Raw genomic sequence first — 19,169 nt, forward strand, 5'->3', positions numbered from 1 at the left:
TATTTCCAAGACACTTAAGACCACAGGCTGTGAAGCAGATTTTTTTTTGACATTGCAGGTACATTATAATTGTTAATGAAGATCATGCAAACATGATCATGCCAAAAAGTAGCCTAGGACTTACAGTATTTGTTCCTCAGGCTTGCCTAGCATTATTGTTGCCATAGACTGCACACTGGTCCCCATCGGGCCCCACCTGGCCCAAATGAAGCGGATTTTGTGAACCGAAAGGGATTTCACGGTGTAAATGTGCAAGAAAATTACTATTACAATTATTAGTATTCCAGATAAGCAATAAATAAAATTAATGTAATCAAAAAGTATGCAGTTGACTGATTACAAATATTTTAGATAGTCTGTGACTCCATGTTTCACATCACAAATGTGGAAGCCACATGGCCTGGTTCTGTGCATTACTGCAGGATTTTCAGAGTCACATTTATGCACATTATTTGAAAAAACTGCATTTTTCCAGGTGCTTACGATGAGATCCTGCTTGGTGACAGGGGCTATGCCTGCAGGCAGTACTCCATGACGCCATTCCCCGACCCAAACCCTGGACCACAAACCCATTACAATACAGCTCTAGCCAGAACAAAGGCACACATTAAAATGACCTTTGGCCAACTAAAGGGAAGATTTCAGTGTCTTAAGGGTCTGAGGGTTGCACCTGACAGGGCCTGTGACATTATTGTTGCCACAATATTGCCACCATCAGAAAGGAGAGGACCCCTGTGGTGGAGGTGTAGCCTGATGATGACCTCCAGCCAGTGCACTTGGACCAACCTACGGACCATGGGACAGAATTGTGGGACACCATTTTTGAAATCTTTTTTTTACACATTAACCTTCATTAAATTAATAATAGAAGACAAGACAACATGTTTAGTTCATGGAGTTTTATTTCAATTATTGTTTCTCAAGAAAAGCCAGTGATGGTCATCTTTTGCCTGCATTAAGATATATATAGTTATCCAAGGGCAGCAATAGTGCTCTTTGTGAAAAATAGTGTTTCAGCACTTACTCTGAAGTTTCTTTTGAAGCGACTCAATCTCTAGTGCCAGTTTTTTCTTCTTTAAGGTATCAAGTTCAATTTCTCCCTTAATTTTAGTTTTTTAAAAGCAAAATACTCAATTTTATGTTGAATATTCTGTTTATAAAGGGTACGGATATCCCCCTGTGCCATTAAAAAGAAAAACTCAACACAAGCCTCATGCAACAGAAAAAGAAAAAGTAGACTGCCCACCTCTGTATATCTTTGTGCTGTAGGCGTTTTCTCCTGCAACTCATATTGCAGTCAGAAATAATGTGTCCACACCTATAAATTACATAAAGTTATTTGTGCACTGTGGCGAGTGGAGAAACGACACGTACACCAGATCTCAAAAACACACACCCCGGAGGGTATTTTTATTCAATTAATTAGTGCTCCCGTGGCCGTGTGGTTTTCGCAAGTGTCCTTGATTTCGTGCCTTCGGTCCGGGAGGTGGTGGGGTGTGATGTGCTCGCAGATGGCGTGACGATCTGGTGTTCCCTCGTGCTGTATCCTGTGTTCCAGTGTGACGTGAACTTGAGGCTTGCTGACGGTCGTCAGTCGTCAGAACCTGTTTGAGAGAATGGGAGAGACACGTCAGGTAACTCATGCTATGGAGTCGTAGCTCACCATGCCTTGGGTTGGTCTGGCTTTCATGCTGCCTCTCATCAATCTTCGACAACCGGCAGCTGCGCCTCGTTGCAACCCTCTGTTTCCATGGCGACGCTGATTGTGCTAAGGGAGACTCGTCACATTCCCCCCCCTAAGCGTCGACGTGGATCCGCAGGACGTCCGGTGTGTATAAATATGTGGTTGACGGGGGGGTGGGTGTCGCTTACCTGCCCGGGACGTCCAACCTGACCACATCCTCGACAGACCGTTCGCATTGCCATGGGAGGCCCCGGCTCGGTGTGTCACGGTAAAGTGGAAGTCCTGGAGCGCCAGGAACCAGCGAGTAACCCGCGCGTTTGGGTCCTTTGCCTTGGACAGCCATTGGAGTGGGGCATGGTCTGTCACCAGCGGGAAACTCCTTCCTAGTAGGTAATACCTGAGCTCCAGGACTGCCCACTTAATCGCCAGGGCCTCCTTCTCGACTGTGGCGTAGCGTGTCTCAGCGGGGGTGAGTTTCTTGCTGATATATACCAGCGGATGTTTCATACCCCCGCACATTGGGACAGCACTGCGCCTAGGCCTGTGTCCAACGCGTCGGTCTGGAGGATAAAGGGGCAGCTGTAGTCGGGGGCGTGGAGTACTGGGGACGAAGATAGAGCCTCTTGTAGGGCTCGAAAGGCTTTATCCACTTCTACCGTTCACAGGATCTTCTCTGGTTGCCCCTTTTTGGTCAGGTCGGTCAGGGGGCTGGCTATTGCGGAGAAGTTGGGGATGAAGCATCTGTAGTATCCCGCCAGCCCCAGAAAAGCTTGCACCTGGGTCTTTTTCTGGGGTCGGGGGGCTTTCTTGATGGCCTCGATCTTCTTCCTCTGGGGTTGGATCAGACCTCTTCCTACACGAAAACCCAGGTACTGAGCCTCGTCGAGCCCCAGGTGACACTTCCGTGGGTTTGCTACCAGTCCGGCCTTCCTCAGGTCGACCAGCACCCTCCGTACTCTGTCTATGTGGTCCCCCCATGCTTCAGAATGGATGACCAGATCGTCTATGTAGGCCGCGGCATATGCTTGGTGAGGCCGTAGGAGAATGTCCATCATCTTCTGGAACGTAGCAGGGGCTCCGTGGAGCCCAAACGGTAGTACCCAGTACTGCCAGTGTCCAGAGGGTGAACTAAAAGCGGTCTTTTCCCTTGCTCCTGTGGCCAATGGTACCTGCCAGTACCCTTTTGTCAGGTCTAGGGTAGATATATACCGGGCTTTACCCAGACGATCCAGTAGCTCATCCACCCGGGGCATGGGGTAACCGTCGAAGCTGGAGACCTCATTCAAGCGACGGAAGTCATTGCAGACACGGCGGGTGCCGTCGGGCTTGGGAACCATCACAATGGGGCTCGACCAAGGGCTGCGGGATGCTTCTATTACCCCCAGCTGCCTCATCCTGGTGATCTCCTTCTCTATAGCCAGCCGACGAGCCTCTGGGACCCTATAAGAACGCTGCCTGACTATGAGACCGGGGGGCGTCCGGATCTCATGTTGAGTGATCCTTGTCTGCCCGGGCCTCTCGGAGAAGATGTCCTGAAACTGACCAGGTTCTTGAGGTCTTGCTTCTGGACTGCGGACAGATGTATCTCTGGCGACTCGGACTCCGCGAATGCGGCCATCTGGGCCGGAGGTGCTATCCATCTCTTCAATAGGTTAATGTGGTATGGCTTCTCTTCCTGGCGGCGTCCCGGTTGACGGATCCGGTAGTTGACCGGCCCAACCCTTTCGACGATACTGTATGGTCCCTTCCATGTAGCCAGGAATTTTGATGTTGCCGTCGGGAGAAGTAACATCACTCTATCCCGGGTAAAAACTCCCGGGGTTGTGCTGGCCGGTCATACCACCTCCGTTGGGCGCGCTGGGCCTCGGCGAGGTGTTCCCGGACCAAGGGCATCACTCGGTCTATCCGAGTTTTCATTTGCCGCACGTGCTCAATGAGGGATCGATGGGGGGCCGGTTGATTTTCCCAGGCTTCTTTGGCCACGTCTAAAAGTCCTCTTGGCTGTTGGCCGAAAAGCAATTCAAATGGTGTAAATCCGGTGGATGCTTGAGGTACTTCTCTCACTCCAAAGAGCACGTACGGCATCATAAGGTCCCAGTCGTGCCCATCCTCTGCCACCACCCGTCGCAACATCCTCTTCAGGGTTTGGTTGAATCTTTCAACTAGGCCGTCTGCCTGAGGGTGGTAGACTGATGTGCGGAGCTGTTTTACCTTGAGTAGGTGGCAGAGGTCCGTCATCAACCGGGACATGAACGGAGTCCCCTGGTCAGTCATGATCTCCGAGGGGATACACACCCGGCTGAAGAGGAGAAACAGCTCCTTCGCGATGGTCTGGGAGGTGGCCTTCCTCAATGGTATGGCTTCCGGGTATCGGGTGGCGTAATCGACAATGACAAGATATGTTCATGCCCCCGGGCAGACTTAGGCAGCGGCCCTATCAGGTCCATCCCTACGCGTTCGAAGGGCACCTCGATTATGGGTAGTGGGATGAGGGGACTGGGGGGAGGTCGCTTGGGGGATGTCTTCTGGCACACTGGGCAGGCTGACCTGCCCAGGCCTGACCTGCCCTCTTGACCTCACCCTCCAGACCGGGCCACTGGAACTGGTCCCGAATGCGTTGGGTTGTATTGGCGGGTCCCAGATGGCCGGCCATGGGATGGCTGTGTGCCAGTTCGAGGATGGTATCCGTCTTCCCCTTCGGTACCACCAGTAGCTGTTTCTCCTCCCCCCTTCTCTGAGCGACACAGTACAACAGACCGTTCATGACGATGAAGTACTGGAGGGGGTGTGGACCCGGTATCCTGACCTCATCGTCCACTCTGCGTACCTGATTCCAGCAGTTCCTCAGTTCCCCACGATTGTCTTCCGTCTGTTCCTTACCAAAGGAGCCTCCTCCGGTTATCTGTTGGAAGAGGGCAGAGAAGAGGTAAGGGTCTGAACACTCACCCTCCCGTCCTTTTTCCGTTGCCAGGAACGCCTTCGGATGTTCCTTCAGCTTCGGTCGTTGGCGACGTTGGCGGCGGCCCACCCCCTTTATAGGACTCTACCAGCAATTTCTCAAATGCCGGATAGTCCCGGCCGAGCAGTATGGGCACTGGGAGATCTTCCACCATCCCTACGTCCATCTCCCAGGCACCCTGTCGTGTGGACACGGTAATTCGGTAGACTGGGACTTGACGGGTTTCCCCATGAACACACATAACTGGTATTCTGGACGTCTTCTTCGGTTGAGTTGACAGGATTCCTGGCTGGACTAGCGTTACCGAACTCCCCGAGTCTAAAGTGGCGATTACTGCCTGGCCATTGATATAGACCGTTCTCTTGGGGGCTCCGGGGAGGGTGGGTCCTTGCTGTCCACAAACGGACAGCCAAGATCGAGCGCTTGGCGGGGTTCGGTCTGTGGGCATGGGTTCGTCCTCGGGGGTGGGAGCCGCCGGTCTGTTGCCTGGTCGAGAGGTGCCCTCCGACGGTCGCCATAGCGGGGTCATGGAGTCGTAGGTCATGGAGTCGTAGCTCACCATGCCTTGGGTTGGTCTGGCTTTTATGCTGCCTCTCACCAATCTCCGACGACCGGCAGCTGCGCCACGTTGCAACACTCTGTTTCCATGGCGACGCTGATTGCGCTAAGGGAGACTCGTCACATGCACTTACAAGTACTTCCTCCAAAGGACAAGCATCTGAGAGGGTTTCTTCACTGTCCTCTGCAAAAGAAAAATGGGTATTACAAAGTGTTGTACTTTCTTTCCTTTTGATGTAAAGTTAGAAATGTCCACTTACTGCACATATTTCAGACACCACTTTCTTGGGAACAGGTAAAAGTGTTGGTGTATTATGTAAAACTACACCAAAGAGGAGAACTCAATGGGATTACAATACACTAGGAAAAATATGATCAATAGCATATTGCAAAATATTTTTACATTTGTTATGCAGTTTTCACCTTCATAAGTCAAAGAAGTTGTCTAAATATGTATTTGTTGAAATGACTATACAAGCCATTTGGATTATAGACATAATTGAACGCAGCAACAAATTATTTAGTGTAGCAAGATGATTTAAAACTCATTTACCTGTAATTAAGGTGTTGTTGTTACTGGTCCCTGGCTTTAGGTCTAAGGAAGAGCTGCCCCCAGGGATGCCCATTACAGTAGGTCGGTTCTCATTTAGCCCAAAGGGCAGCTCTTCTGCCGGGGTATAATGTGGGGGTGCAGGACCACCATCAGTTTTTTTCTGCTCCGCCTTTTTCTTGATTGCTGATTATAAACAGACAAACACATCATTTAAAATGTTTTTGGTAACAGATACTAAACAGTAGAAGTAGAAAGGATTACCAGTTACTTCACTTTTACTTGTTCCCATGTTCTAGTGGGTCCTGAGCTGGCTCTGACATTAAGAAATTATTAAATTATTAAAATAAGAATATATACTGTAATAATAAGGGATATAACTATAACATGGAACACTAACGCATTTAATTTGTGTGCTACTTTTTGCCAGCCCTCTCTCCTGGCTTTTGCACACTTTGAAGTGTTCCCTGACGTTTTAATTATTTTTTCAAACTCAGCAAACCCTTCCAGTAATAATTCTTGCTCTGCTGCGTTGAAAAACAGACTCTTTTTCTTTCTCGATAGCAATATCAGCTGCTTTGTAAAACATTTTCCAAATCATCTACATTATCTGTAAAAAAACACAGTAACTAACTGACAGCCATTAACAAGTCACTTACTGTAAAAAACAATCACAAATACTAGATTGACTGTTTAAAATAAATATGTGAACGAGAAATGGCTGAAATATCTTAGATTAGCCACTGGAGGGCAGTCATTGCTAATAATTTTAGTTAAATCAGTTAGTAGCTACATTTACTAAGCCTACAACTATATACAGGTACATCTAAAAAATCGGACTATTGTGAAAAAAGTCAATATTTTTCATCCCTCAATTCAGAAAGTTTAACCCATGTATGATATAGATTCGTTACACATTGAGTCAAATAGTTCAAGCCCTTATTTCTTGAAATTTTGATGATTATGGCTATCAGATAATAAAAACCCAAAATTCAGTGTCTCAAAAAATTAGAATATTCTATAAGATCAATAAACGGAAATGTCAGGCTTCTGAAAAGTATTTTCATTTCTATACACTCAATATTTGGTTGGGCCTCCTTTTGCATGAATTACTGCATCAATGTGGCGTGGCATGGAGGCAATCAGCCTGTGGCACTGCTCAGGTGTAATGGACGCCCAGGTTGCTTTGATAGCGGCCTTCAGGTCATCTGCATTGTTGGGTCGGGTGTATAACATCCTCCTCTGGACAAAAGATACCTGGTTCATGTCAGGCAGGTTTGCTGGTCAATCAAGCTCAGTACCACCATGTTCATTGAACCAGATTTTGATACCTTTTGCAGTGTGGGCAGGTGCCAAGTCCCGTTGGAAAATGAAATCAGCATCTCCATAAAGCTTGTCAGCAGAAGGAAGCATGAAGTGCTCTAAGATTTCCTGGTGGATGGCTGCGTTGACTTTGGACTTCAGAAAACACAGTGGATCAACACCAGCAGATGACATGGCAGTCCAAATCATCACTGATTTGGGAAACTTCACACTGGACTTCAAGCAACATGGATTCTGTGCCTTCCTCCAGACTCTGGGATCTTGATCTCCAAATGAAATGCAAAATGTACTTTTACAAATTTTTCTTCATGCTTCATCCTGCGGACAAGCTGTATGGAGATGCTGATTTCATTTTCCAGCAGGACTTGGCACCTGCCCACACTGGCAAAGATACCTGCGCTTCCTTTACACCTGAGCAGTGCCACAGGCTGATTGCCTCCATGGCCACACCACATTGATGCAGTAATTTATACAAAAGAAGGCCCAACCAAATATTAAAAAAAATAACATTCTAGAAATGTATAGAAATGAACATACTTTTCAGAAGCCTGACATTTCTGTTTAAAATATCCTTTTTTACTGATCTTATGTAATATTCAAATTTTCTGAGACACTGAATTTTGGGTTTTCATTATCTGTAAGCTATGAATCTATATAATATCTGGGTTTCACTCTCTGAAATGAGTTTCAAAAATGATTGACCTTTTTCACGATATCCATTTTTTTAGATGTACCTGTAGGCTATATACTTAAGCAAAAAAAGCCTGTCGTGCTAGAGATGGTGTTATGGGTGTCATTATGTCAAGATACATAACTTTGCAGAAGCTAAACAAGTCTAGTTTAAATATGTTTTTTAAATATTAGTATTTTGCAGTATAAAAATTCACTGGCAGTAAGTACAACTTCATCCACGTCAAAAGGTTACCATGACAAAAATAGACTTCTATAAGCAAATACGTTCTCGCGTAAACAATTAAGTTCTCACGAATTTCCATACCGAAACTACCTGTTGCCCCGTAGTTTCAGGTGTTGCAATGTCTGTGCGTACATCAAGATACGGTTTGTGGGTTGTGGAGTTCCATTGAAAACTCGAGGAGCGCATTCACCGCCACTGTTTGATTGTGTGGAACTACACATCCCATGATGCACCATTTCTACTATTCAAGCCGATACAGACACACAGAAGTATTGTGCACTTGCTGACACTACCCGAAGAAAGAAAAAGTTCTCCCGAGGACCGAAGTAGGAAACAACCATGTTTCAGGTGAGTGTGTTTCACGTTTAAACACTTTTTAATACTTTTAGTAAATGTATTAATTAAACTAAAAAATATCTTAGTTTATTGAGTTAAAGCTTTGCACGAGGGTTTACGTTTAGGAATGGTTTAATTATTAATTATGACAAGTAGGGGGAAACCTGCCATGTGTGTCACACTATTCGGGGGTTGTAATGCCATTGTGAAGTAATATCTATTTCTCTCATTCAACACAAAATACACGGCTAAGTAAATAAAATAGAAGAGTGTATGTTTGTTGTGCTAAAACACAAACAGGTGCTTTCTGACGTGGCTGACGCAGGGCGTGTTGAAGCGTATGCGGATTTGAATAGAGTTGCACTCGCTCACCCTTCACCACAGATAGAAAGCTTTGTATGAGAGACAGATATTCAGAGACAAGACAGACCTGTTCTCATGCCTGCGTTATGTTTTCCATAACACGCATTTAATGAGTCATTCACGGTGACTGGACTGAAAGCTTACAGAACTGAGATTCATTGCGCGTTCCAAACGGGTTTTATTGCCCCCCCTAAGGGACCTTCGGGAAGCGGACCCCCCACAAAACATCGCTCCAAATAAAGAGAAAATTACATTGTTTTTATTGCTCTTTTTGCCAAGTGAATTTTAAACAGACACATAAGGAGATACAGTTCTGTTATTCCATCCAGAGTTTACAGATCAAGAGCTTTACTCTTCACAGAGAGCAGCTCATAGGGATGATCACTTTCGAATGGAAAGCGACATCATACTCGGAGTCATCAAAGAAAAGAAAAACTCACAACAACAACAACAATAAACGTGTGTCAGTAAAGTCTGCTGTTTATTTGTGAATGTTTAGTGCTTGAACAAACAACTCCTCATTAATGACATTCATATCAAATATGTATTAGCATGTATTATAGTTAACGTATTGCTTGTTTATACATAAAATAGTTTAACTATGTTAACCTTTGGTTTAAGTCAAAGAATGATCGATAATCATTACCTAAAATAATTCCTTTTTAAACATATTTGTGCACATGTTAATGTGTTCATTCTTGTTTTAATAGCTGTAACATTACAAACAGACTTTAAGTTCCTGGATAAAAGATGGCAGCCGCAAAGATAAAATCAAACGCTTATGCCGTTAATCTGCATCGGAGTCAATCAGAAGGGACACTGATAGATCTGGACGACAGTGTGACCATCAATAACAACAGCCTTCATGGTAATTATGCTGAAAGAGCTTGTTCCCCCTCTTCGTTTGGCATTTTGTCATTTATTTTGTCAATGTATTCAAATATATTTTCTCTTCTCTCAGGGAGCTACGCTAATCAGATTGGAAACATCTCCGAGTGGTCTGTCCTACCGAAAGAAAGTGAAAATCTAAAGCGGACAACCAACCCCTTCTGGAATCAGCTGTCCCGATCCAATCCGTTCCTAAATGATATCGTCCAAACGAGCACCTACGATTCTGGAGTGTCCATGCTGAAAGAGGATCCCATAACACTTTCTGATAACAACGATGACTCTGTCAGCACATCCTCAGATGAAACAAACTTTGCCCATCTCATAGCGCCCAGACAAAGCGATTTAAATCGATCGGGAAGGTGGAGAAGTGCCTCGGATATACTTGACACCCTTGAGAAAAGGGAGAGCCAAAAGGAGAAGACACTCGGCTCTCAAGGACCGTTCCTCAATCCTGATTTCGAGTGGTTGAAAAATGACAGGGAAGCTTACAAAATGGCTTGGCTGAGTCACAGACAGCTGACCCGGTCCTGTTTGGATCTGAGTCTAATGAAGCAAAGTCCTGGATGGGCCCAGACTCAAGCCACGGACATTCAAACAGTCTGCAAGATAGACCATCACGGCGGCTCAGTGCAGTTGCCAGAAACGGACATCACGGCTCACATTGCCCAGGGACACGTTGCCCCGGGTGAGGTCCAAGAGATCGGCCTCAAAGTTCTCCACGATCCCCCCGCGGGAATAAACAACAACTACACCACCACCCTTAGCCCTCTTTTAGAGGTCACCCTCAGTAACCTTAACGTCTCTGGTGGCATTTCGCTGGAGATGAGAATGGCTGCTAATGTGAAGAATGACCCCACAAGCCACGTCATGACCTCATTTGTAGGTCTTGTTTCACAAAGGAAAGAAGGACCTTATCAAAAGTTAAAAGACTGTTACGTATATAACGATATGTTACAAATGAAGCTCCTAGATTTGAAACCTCACATGTACGTCATATCGGCCGCTGAGGCCAGCGTTCTAGAGCCACCTGCAAGGTCAATATGGGATTACCTGGATCGCTATTTCACCGTGGCCATCTATGGTCCCAAGCACATACACCCGTCTCTCAAAGTGGTGCTGGTCATCACCTGCCATAATAATATTCCTCCCAGGCTCTCTTTCTCGGACATCCACAGGGGTAACAGAAACCTGCCCCCTGTTGTTTTGGAGCTTTGGGGAAAACATCAACTAAACCCACACGGTCTTAAAGATCTTCACATTGTCTCTAAAGTTTTGGATATGAACTTCGAAGTGAATTTGGTGGATCAGAATAAAGTGGTTAAACAGGAGCAGCTAAAATCTGGAAGAGAGCTGCATCTACCATTAGAGCTGGTGAAGGTGGGCAGGGGTGAGATGACCCCTTTTAAACTCTGCATTGAGGTGCGGGACGCAGAACGTCTGGCTTTAGGAGACTTTTACGTTACCTCACCTGAGCATACCCCTCTGAGGTCAGACAAACATGGACAGAGGCGGTCAGACTGGCAGAGGGAAGTGGCTCGGTCGATGCCCATTCCCGAGGAATCTATCCCAGAAATCCTCACTCAGAAGTTTCCGGACAGACATGTAGATTTGCAATGGTATGGGGTGGCGATGAAATCCATCCTCAGACAGCCGAGAGTGGAATATCTTCTGGAATATTTTAAAGGTGATACAATTGCTTTGCTCTCTAGGGAATCTGTCAGATCTGTAGGTCACCAGAAGGTTAAGGAGTGGTACATCGGTTTTATTCGAGGAAGGATCGGCCTGGTGCACTGCAAGAACCTGAAGGTCATCTCCAAGGAACAAGTCATTGACTTTACTGCAATTAAACTCACCACGCACGTTCTCTTGGACAATATGACAATTCCTTTTAAAAAACTCACCTACATGTACTCAGCTATTCAGACTCTGGTCACAGAACATGTAAAATGTTGGAGAACCTTCGCTGAGGCTCTGGGTTACTCGGAACTCTCACTTGAAGCTATCTCCAGGAGACACGCTGAAACGGAGGCAGAGAAGGTGGCCTGTGTGCTAGAAAAGCTAAAGGAAGATTGTCACGCAGAAAAGATCAAGAAAAAGTTTCAGCATGAACTTATTTCTGTACGTAGCCTTGGCATTGACACCTGTTTTTATTCACGACAAAGGGAAAAAATTAAGAGTGATGTTTATTATTTGTGTTCTCTACAGGGTCTGTTAAAGATGGATACTCAAGGTCTAGTGGCTCATCTCATCCAGGATATAGTGATTCTGTCCACAGCGGTCGAGCTCGGAGTCAGATGGAGGGAGCTCGCGGAGCGTCTCAAAAAGCTCTCAAATGCCCAAATCGCTGCTTATGAGGCGCCTCATAGAGGGAAAAATGGAGATGTTAGTGCCCAGGTGAATTGAAATTCTGCACATCCTTTTGTTAATGTAGATTACAAAAATTAAAATTATGTTTTTTTTATACACAAAAATGAATTTCTGAAGAATGTTGAATGGTTGTTGACAAATAAACCGCACATGTGTCTATGGTGTGACATGGCAATAATTTAGAAAAAGAACCAATGATGAAGATAAATCTCTCTTTTACTATTTTATATGATAAATAATAATAATAATATAAAACGGTATATAAACAGTTTTCGCCGTCACACCATAGGACGGTTTGCAAGTACAGAATATACATTTTTGGATACAATGCGTGATTAAAGGGACAGTTCACCCCAAATAAAAATTCTGTCTTTATTGACCCTTGAGTTGTTCTGTAGCTATATTCATATCTTTGTTCTGAGGAATGCAGAGAAAGATATTTGGAAGAATGCAAGGAAGCAACCAGTTCTGGGGCATTTTGGCTACCATTGTAATTTTCCCTAAAATGGTAGTCTGTTGGCCAAGAACTGTTTGGTTACAAGCATTTTTCCAAATATCTTTCTCTGTGTTCATCAAAACAAAGAAATAATGCAGATTTAGAACAACTCAAGGGTGAGTAAATGATGACTGAATTTTTATTTTGGGTTGTACTGTCCCTTTAGGTCCATTACTATTTGTTCAACTGTTGTTAATACATTTGGGAGTTTTAATCATTCAGTAATCACGTCATTTAGACATAATTTTTCTATATTAATTCATTATTCTCTTTTGATTCATAGTCGATGTGGAAACCTGCATATGACTTCCTGTACGCCTGGAGCAAACAGTACGGGGACGGTTACAGGGATATGATCCAGGACCTTCATCTGGCACTGGATAAAATGAAGAGCCCAGTAACCAAGCAGTGGAGACAGATCACTGGAGCTCTCATCACTGTAAACTGTATGGAGATCCTGCGAGCTTCTGCCTTCCACAGAGATTAAAGGAGAACACTTCATATTGAGGTGAACCGTCATGATGATTACTTTGCCATACTAATATTTTGATGTGACAAAATATCCACCCTCGATGACATCTGTTCTGAATGTTGTTACTGTATACCTGTCTGTATTTTATATGTGATGTATTTTATATAAGCGCAGTGTTTACAGCACTGCCTGTTATTAACTGTGACATTGAAATGGCTACTTCTCTAGAACGTGTCTACAGGTATGGTTTCTAAGTTCTCTGGATGCTTCTAAGGGTTGTTTGAGGGGGAAATGCTTTTTAGAGAGCATTGCAATAGAGAGGTAATCTAACACTTTTTCATCATTGATAAACTGCCTGAAGGTCACATGGTTTCCGTGTTCTTTAGCTAAGCATTTTGCTTGGATTGTGTCTGTGTCTGTATGTTTTAATATTTGAAGATGAATGTAGAATATTTGATCCAAGTGTTACAGTATGTGGCCCAGAAAAAAGATATCTTACACATTAGTGGTTATTGTAGATCATCATTTGTCACATCTTTGTTATTCTCAAGTATATTGCATATACCGGCAAATGGTATTTATTTTTATATTGTATGTTTCTTATGTCATTTTAAATATGCAGACTACAGTGTTTTAGTAAAAGTCCATGTATAATTGTATAATCTAAGAACAGTCTTCAAAATATATTTTGTGTTCTTGTACTTTTATTAGACTAACACTTTGAAATTAAAATTTATAACATCACCATTTATGTTATGAAGGAGCTCTATAAGGAGCAAAGATATTAATAAAAAATATATTGTGTATTTCTTGTTTGGTATTTTGATAATCAAATGGCATGGCACTATCTAGATTGCATTCTGGGTAGTATAGTGATATGCAGCTTTAAATCGGTCACTTCCTTTAAAAGGCTGGACAATTTTCAACCCAGCGTTTTTTTGGATAGTGTTTATACACCTGTTGCTTTTGTCACTTCAATGTCTCAGCTTCATAATGCATGTAAACTATGCCAGTTTCTCTGACCGGCTGTGGTTTGGTTTGCTTCATAGAAAGTTCTGTTGATGTATAATCTCTAGCTTACTTAGCCTGTGTGTTTACCTAAACTGCTTTAACCCACTAAGAGTTTCATTGTTCATTCTCACCCTCTAAAATTTCAGCTAAGCTGTACTGAATGATTTTTGTGACAAAATTCACATGTTTTATTAATATGTACCACATATAATTCTTCCAAGTCATTGTACTACACAACACATCCATCAAATTCTATCCATCTATACAGCTCCATTTTATGCCTTGTTTTTTAACAGATATAAATTATTTTTCAGATATGTGCATAACAATACTATTATTCTATGATATCGCAGATTTAACCATTCAAGTAGCTGCTTAATCTTACTATCACCATTACTCGATTGCAGCGTCCTAAAGTTAGATTCAGGTACAAAGTTTCACATAGATTATATTGCTGCTTTACATACACAGGTTTCATTGGCCAGGAACTTCCCCAAAGGCAACAAATCACAGTTCACTTTGTTTCATAATTTGAGGTGATTTTTTTTCAGGTCCAATGTGTATCAGACATTCAGCCATCGGCCCGTGACGTCTGAGACTGAGGCGCAGTAAGGAACACAACAATAGCGTGAATGACGTTAGACAAATAAACTTTGTTTAAAATCTAATGAACATTAAAAGCTTTATAACACCTAAGGACCTTTAGGAAGATAATAAGTATACCTTCTGGAATAATAAGATAAATTCTGGCTAAAATTCCAGTCTGAAAACCTTCAGCACATCTATTAAAAATGTGTGGGCTGCTGGTTTAAGGCTTGTTAAACTGAAGATAATTTGAACGTTTTCTAAAGTGAGCAATGGAAATCACCCCTCAGACAAACAACATCAGACAGTAAAATGCCTTGCCAAAATATCATTAACTGCTCTTTGAGTTTCTCAGTGAGAAGCTTTAGTTCTTCACTGTTGTTTTTATACCATTCTGGGTTTTTTTCTGTCATGTATCAGCAATAAGCAGGTAAAACATTCTCAATGAATAGGAATAAGGAATCGTTTTTTGCTTATTCTGAAAACAGATCCATTGAGCAATAGAGCAAAACCAATTTAGACTGAAACTAAATATTATAATTTATTATTATCAATAGAATAAATTTTGGTAGAATTTTGCCTGAAATCTACTCTTGAATCCATTAACGCTTCTCTGTGTATCCGCCCCTTGGCTCTTTATACATTTTCACATAGACTACAATATACAGTAGTAAGTAAAACCTCTTTAAGCATTGCCTACTGAGCGTGTTTGAATTCTACTATTGATCACTGTTTTAGGCACAACAACATTAATAGAAAGGAGATCAGAGTTGAGTCTGTAAGCTGTGCATGGTTTATTCATCTACGAGCAAACTGCGGTACATCACAATGCTGTGAACCCACACATTAATGAGAAAGACCAGCGTAATGACCGGAAAAACATGCTGGCTTCACACTTTAGAGGCACAAACAGGGTGAACAGCAGGCCTCAAATTGTGATGCTTCAACACAATGACCTCCAGTGTAGTGCACTTATTGTTTCTTTTTTCTGACACAATAGACTGGCGTGTCACCATGAAGAAACATTAAAACTATGTTCTTGTGATTGAAAGGCAATGTTTTTAAACAGGATTTGAAAAGTCAAAAGACGGCCTCATGAGAGTGAAAAATTACAGACTTTGTTTAGACAGCTAAATGATTCTTGCTTTGCTTGCTCGACTGGTCTTAGAACAACAGTGAAGCGATTTAAAGGAATAGTTCACCCCAAAATATTTTTAATAAAAATAAAAAAAATCTGTGTTCTGCTGAACACAAAGGAAGGTATTTGAAAGAATGTTTGCAATTTTCAGTTCTGGAACATCATTCACTACCATAATATACTTTTTTCATTATATTTTTTGTTCGGTTGAACACAAAATTAGATAGTTTAAATAATTTAGAAAAGCAAACCGTTCTGGGGCACCTTTGACTATACCATTTTATATATTATCTATTATTGAATGATATGCCAGAAAGGAAAATACTAACATTCTTTCAAATATCTTCCTTCGTGTTTAGCAGAACAACCATTAGCAGCACCATTTGACTAGTGAGTACAAACTTTAACCATAGTCTGTATTCCTCTCACCCAGCTGTTAAGAATGTTACTGTTATGAAAGTTACTGCTTCCAAATGCATAGAGACTGTGTCTGTCCCCCGAATAATACGAACAAATAATAATTTATGTAAAAGTCAGATAAAAAACCTTATCGTGATTAAAACCAAAAGACAATATATTTAATGAGCAAAACCAACGCCTAAAGTTTGGCCTTCTTAATATTAGATCACTAAATCCAAAGGCAGTTATTGTAAATGAAATAATCACAGAGAACAACTTACTGAAACCTGGCTTAAGCCAAATGAATATTTTGGTCTAAATGAGTATACTCCACCAAGCTACGGTTATATGCACGAGCCACGTCCGGTTGGTCGAGGTGGTGGTGTCGCAACAATCTTTAGAGACTTTCTCACCGTAACTCAGAGAACAAAGCGTACATTTAAATCATTTGAAGTGCTTACGTTGAACATAATTGTTCCAAACAAAAGTAAAAAAACATTACTTTCTCTTAAATTGGCTACTGTGTACAGACTTACACTAATTTTCTGATAGAGTTCGGACCTATTGGTTAACGTCGATAAAGTACTGATTGTCGGAGATTTTAATATCCACTTAGATAGTGCTAACAATCCATTAGCTGTGGCGTTTAAAGAGCTACTACACTGGTGTAACCCAAAACATCAATAGACCTACTCATCGACGTAATCATACACTAGATTTGATTATATCTCACGGAGCCGATCTAACCAATATCGATATTATACCTCAAAGCGACGAGTCCGGCTTGGCCTTGTTTTGTGGTCGTTGTCGGACAACAGAGGAATAAAGCTACAACATGCCATTACTATTTTCTCTGGTTGTTCCTCTGTTTTTGCTGGTGTCGATCGTGGAGTGGGACCGGGTTGAACCTGCACGGTTTTCGTTGAGTGGGACTTTCTGGGTTGCAGATGGTGGGCTCTCCCGTTGCAGATGGTGGGCTCTCCCTCTTCCTCTTGGATATTTGCTCGGTGGCTTTTGGTCGGGGTCACTGAGTGCAGCTATGACACGTCGAAGGGGATCTGGCCCTCCCGGCTGAGCCTGGTTTCTCCCGAGGTTTTTTTCTCCATTAATCAATCATTGGAGTTTGGGTTCCTCGCCACAGCAGAGCAGTGTTGGCTTGCTCACGGGGAGACTGCATTTATTTATTTATTAATTAGATATTCTTTCTTAGAATGATCTTGCTTGTTCTATAAACACCATGCACTGTGCAGTGTTTTACCTTTTCTGTTTTTTCCTGTTTGCCCCTGTTTCACAGTTCCTTATCTGTGGAGCCTGTGGGATATTGTGTGCCAAGAAGAGAACTGGATTAACAGTAAAATGATAAGTGACAGAAGCAGCAACATTATAAATATTTATCATCTAACCTACTGTATACACACCTATACAGAGATAAAAGCAAGTGCCACCAACATCTGTTTGTAAACTTTACTCTCACCTCACAGATGGTCCTGTTTTCAGCCTGCTGTATCTGTGCACTTATCGGGGGAATTCTCAAAGTCAATTTCTGCGAGTGATGGTGAAGCGGGTAAAGAATCTGCATTCTCTGCATCTCGTCTTCCTCTACCTGGCCGCCCTGGGCATCTTGGGCTGCACCCACTCCACCTGGCAGATTTGCAGGCGCAGGTGTGAAGAGAAGAGAATGTTTCTGGAAAGAGATTTGTCCTTGCATCATTCATTGGAGATGAATGAGAAGATGAAGTCGCCGTGTGGTAGTCCCGTTGGCTCAGTTTAGAAATGTTTATTGTAAGTGCGTTCATTGTGTTTATTGTTATGCACCTTGAGTCGGATGTAGAATGAATCTGCTTAGTCATGCTGGCTCAGGTCAATGTTTTATGTCAATGTTATGTAAAACAAATCCTGTAATGATGAGCCATTTGTGTTTGTGGTGTAAGTTTAAAGTTAGGTAATGGTATAGTGGTGAAGACAGCCTTCTTCATTGTGACCAAGGATTTTGTGATTTTTTCATTCAGGTGGATTAACATTTTCTAGCTGGGATTACCTTTTTTTGTACGTCCTTAGGGTAGCAGACTTTGAGTGGCTCCTCGTGCCACTCAAAACACCACCTCATTGCCAAAATGCTCCCAACCTTTGTAACTGACGACAAACAACCACGTCAATGAAACGGTGAATAACATCTGAAATCACGATACAACAGCGGCATCTGCTGGTGAAATGTGTCAGTACATGATAAAAATAGAAGGCAGTGCAGAATTAATAAAGCAGCGTATGTGGAAAAAAATATCAGAACTCTTGTGTTTGTGTTGTTTTAGACTCAGTTAAATGTATGACAAACTAATGACTGGGCAACCTACACTTTTACGTAATCCATACATAAATGATATACTTAATCGAAACAATTGAATATAAATACAGGGTGTTCTCATTCATTAGCACACAAATCATTCACTTTAAAACAAGATTAGTCTTTAAAGTTATTGTTCATCCAAAAATAAAGTTATGTCATCCTTTACTCACCTTCTAGTCATTTCTTTCTTCTGCTGAACACAAAAGAAGATATTTTGAAGAATGTTGGAAACCCAACAAGGGTGGTACCTATTGATTTCTAATGTATGGACACAAAACCAATGCAAGTGAATGGGTCCCGCTGTTGATTGGTTACCAACATTCTTTAAAATAAAATGTAGGGTTCTGCACCTGAAAGGGTGAGTACATTTTAGTCATGTTTTTATTTTATTTATCTTTGGCTGATACCTCAGAGCCAGTGACAACCTTGCCCCATGTCAATCACTTTTAAGGAGAATAAGTATTAAAATGTGTTAGGTGTTTTGGACATTCTGTCGTTTTCAGGCAGGGCATGCTTCATTGTTTCTTTCTTTCTTGTTTGTTTGTTATCAGGAGAACATTCATTCCTTACCCATATTAAAGTCTTGCGCCAAGCATATATTATAACAATATTTCTAATTTTGTGTTCTGCGGAAGAAAGAAAGTCTTACAGATTTGAAATGACAAGAGGGTAAGTAAATGATGCATTTTCATTCTGAAGGTGAGCAAATGCTTTATTTTCATTATCAAAGTATATCTTGTCTTCCACTATGTCTCTGAAGCTCAAGCTGACAGCCTA

At 42.4% G+C, this 19,169-nt stretch overlaps 2 protein-coding genes across 2 annotated transcripts; both read left to right on the forward strand.

Annotated features, from left to right (window-relative positions):
- Positions 1-8,242: 8,242 nt before the first annotated feature.
- Positions 8,243-13,721, forward strand: macc1 (MET transcriptional regulator MACC1). Its single transcript, XM_056763558.1, has 5 exons — positions 8,243-8,338; positions 9,400-9,557; positions 9,651-11,698; positions 11,786-11,974; positions 12,727-13,721. The coding sequence occupies exons 2-5, from the start codon at positions 9,440-9,442 to the stop codon at positions 12,928-12,930; spliced, it is 2,559 nt and encodes an 852-aa protein (XP_056619536.1). The 5' UTR covers positions 8,243-8,338; positions 9,400-9,439; the 3' UTR covers positions 12,931-13,721.
- Positions 13,722-15,392: 1,671 nt separating this feature from the next.
- Positions 15,393-18,228, forward strand: tmem196b (transmembrane protein 196b). The gene is given in 4 exon segments (XM_056762193.1): positions 15,393-15,425; positions 17,343-17,399; positions 17,530-17,581; positions 17,584-18,228. Coding segments are annotated over 4 exon segments (378 nt in total). The 3' UTR covers positions 17,820-18,228.
- Positions 18,229-19,169: the final 941 nt, after the last annotated feature.

Source organism: Triplophysa dalaica, chromosome 12 (assembly GCF_015846415.1).
Source record: "Triplophysa dalaica isolate WHDGS20190420 chromosome 12, ASM1584641v1, whole genome shotgun sequence".
Classification (NCBI taxonomy): Eukaryota; Metazoa; Chordata; class Actinopteri; order Cypriniformes; family Nemacheilidae; genus Triplophysa; species Triplophysa dalaica.

Bases quoted from the DNA above. Each gene is read 5' to 3' on its own strand.
- macc1 (XM_056763558.1), top strand. From the start codon at position 9,440: ATGGCAGCCGCAAAGATAAAATCAAACGCTTATGCCGTTAATCTGCAT. The intron at 9,558-9,650 runs GTAATTATGCTG...CTCTTCTCTCAG, and splicing joins CAATAACAACAGCCTTCATG to GGAGCTACGCTAATCAGATT. The intron at 11,699-11,785 runs GTACGTAGCCTT...TGTTCTCTACAG, and splicing joins TTCAGCATGAACTTATTTCT to GGTCTGTTAAAGATGGATAC.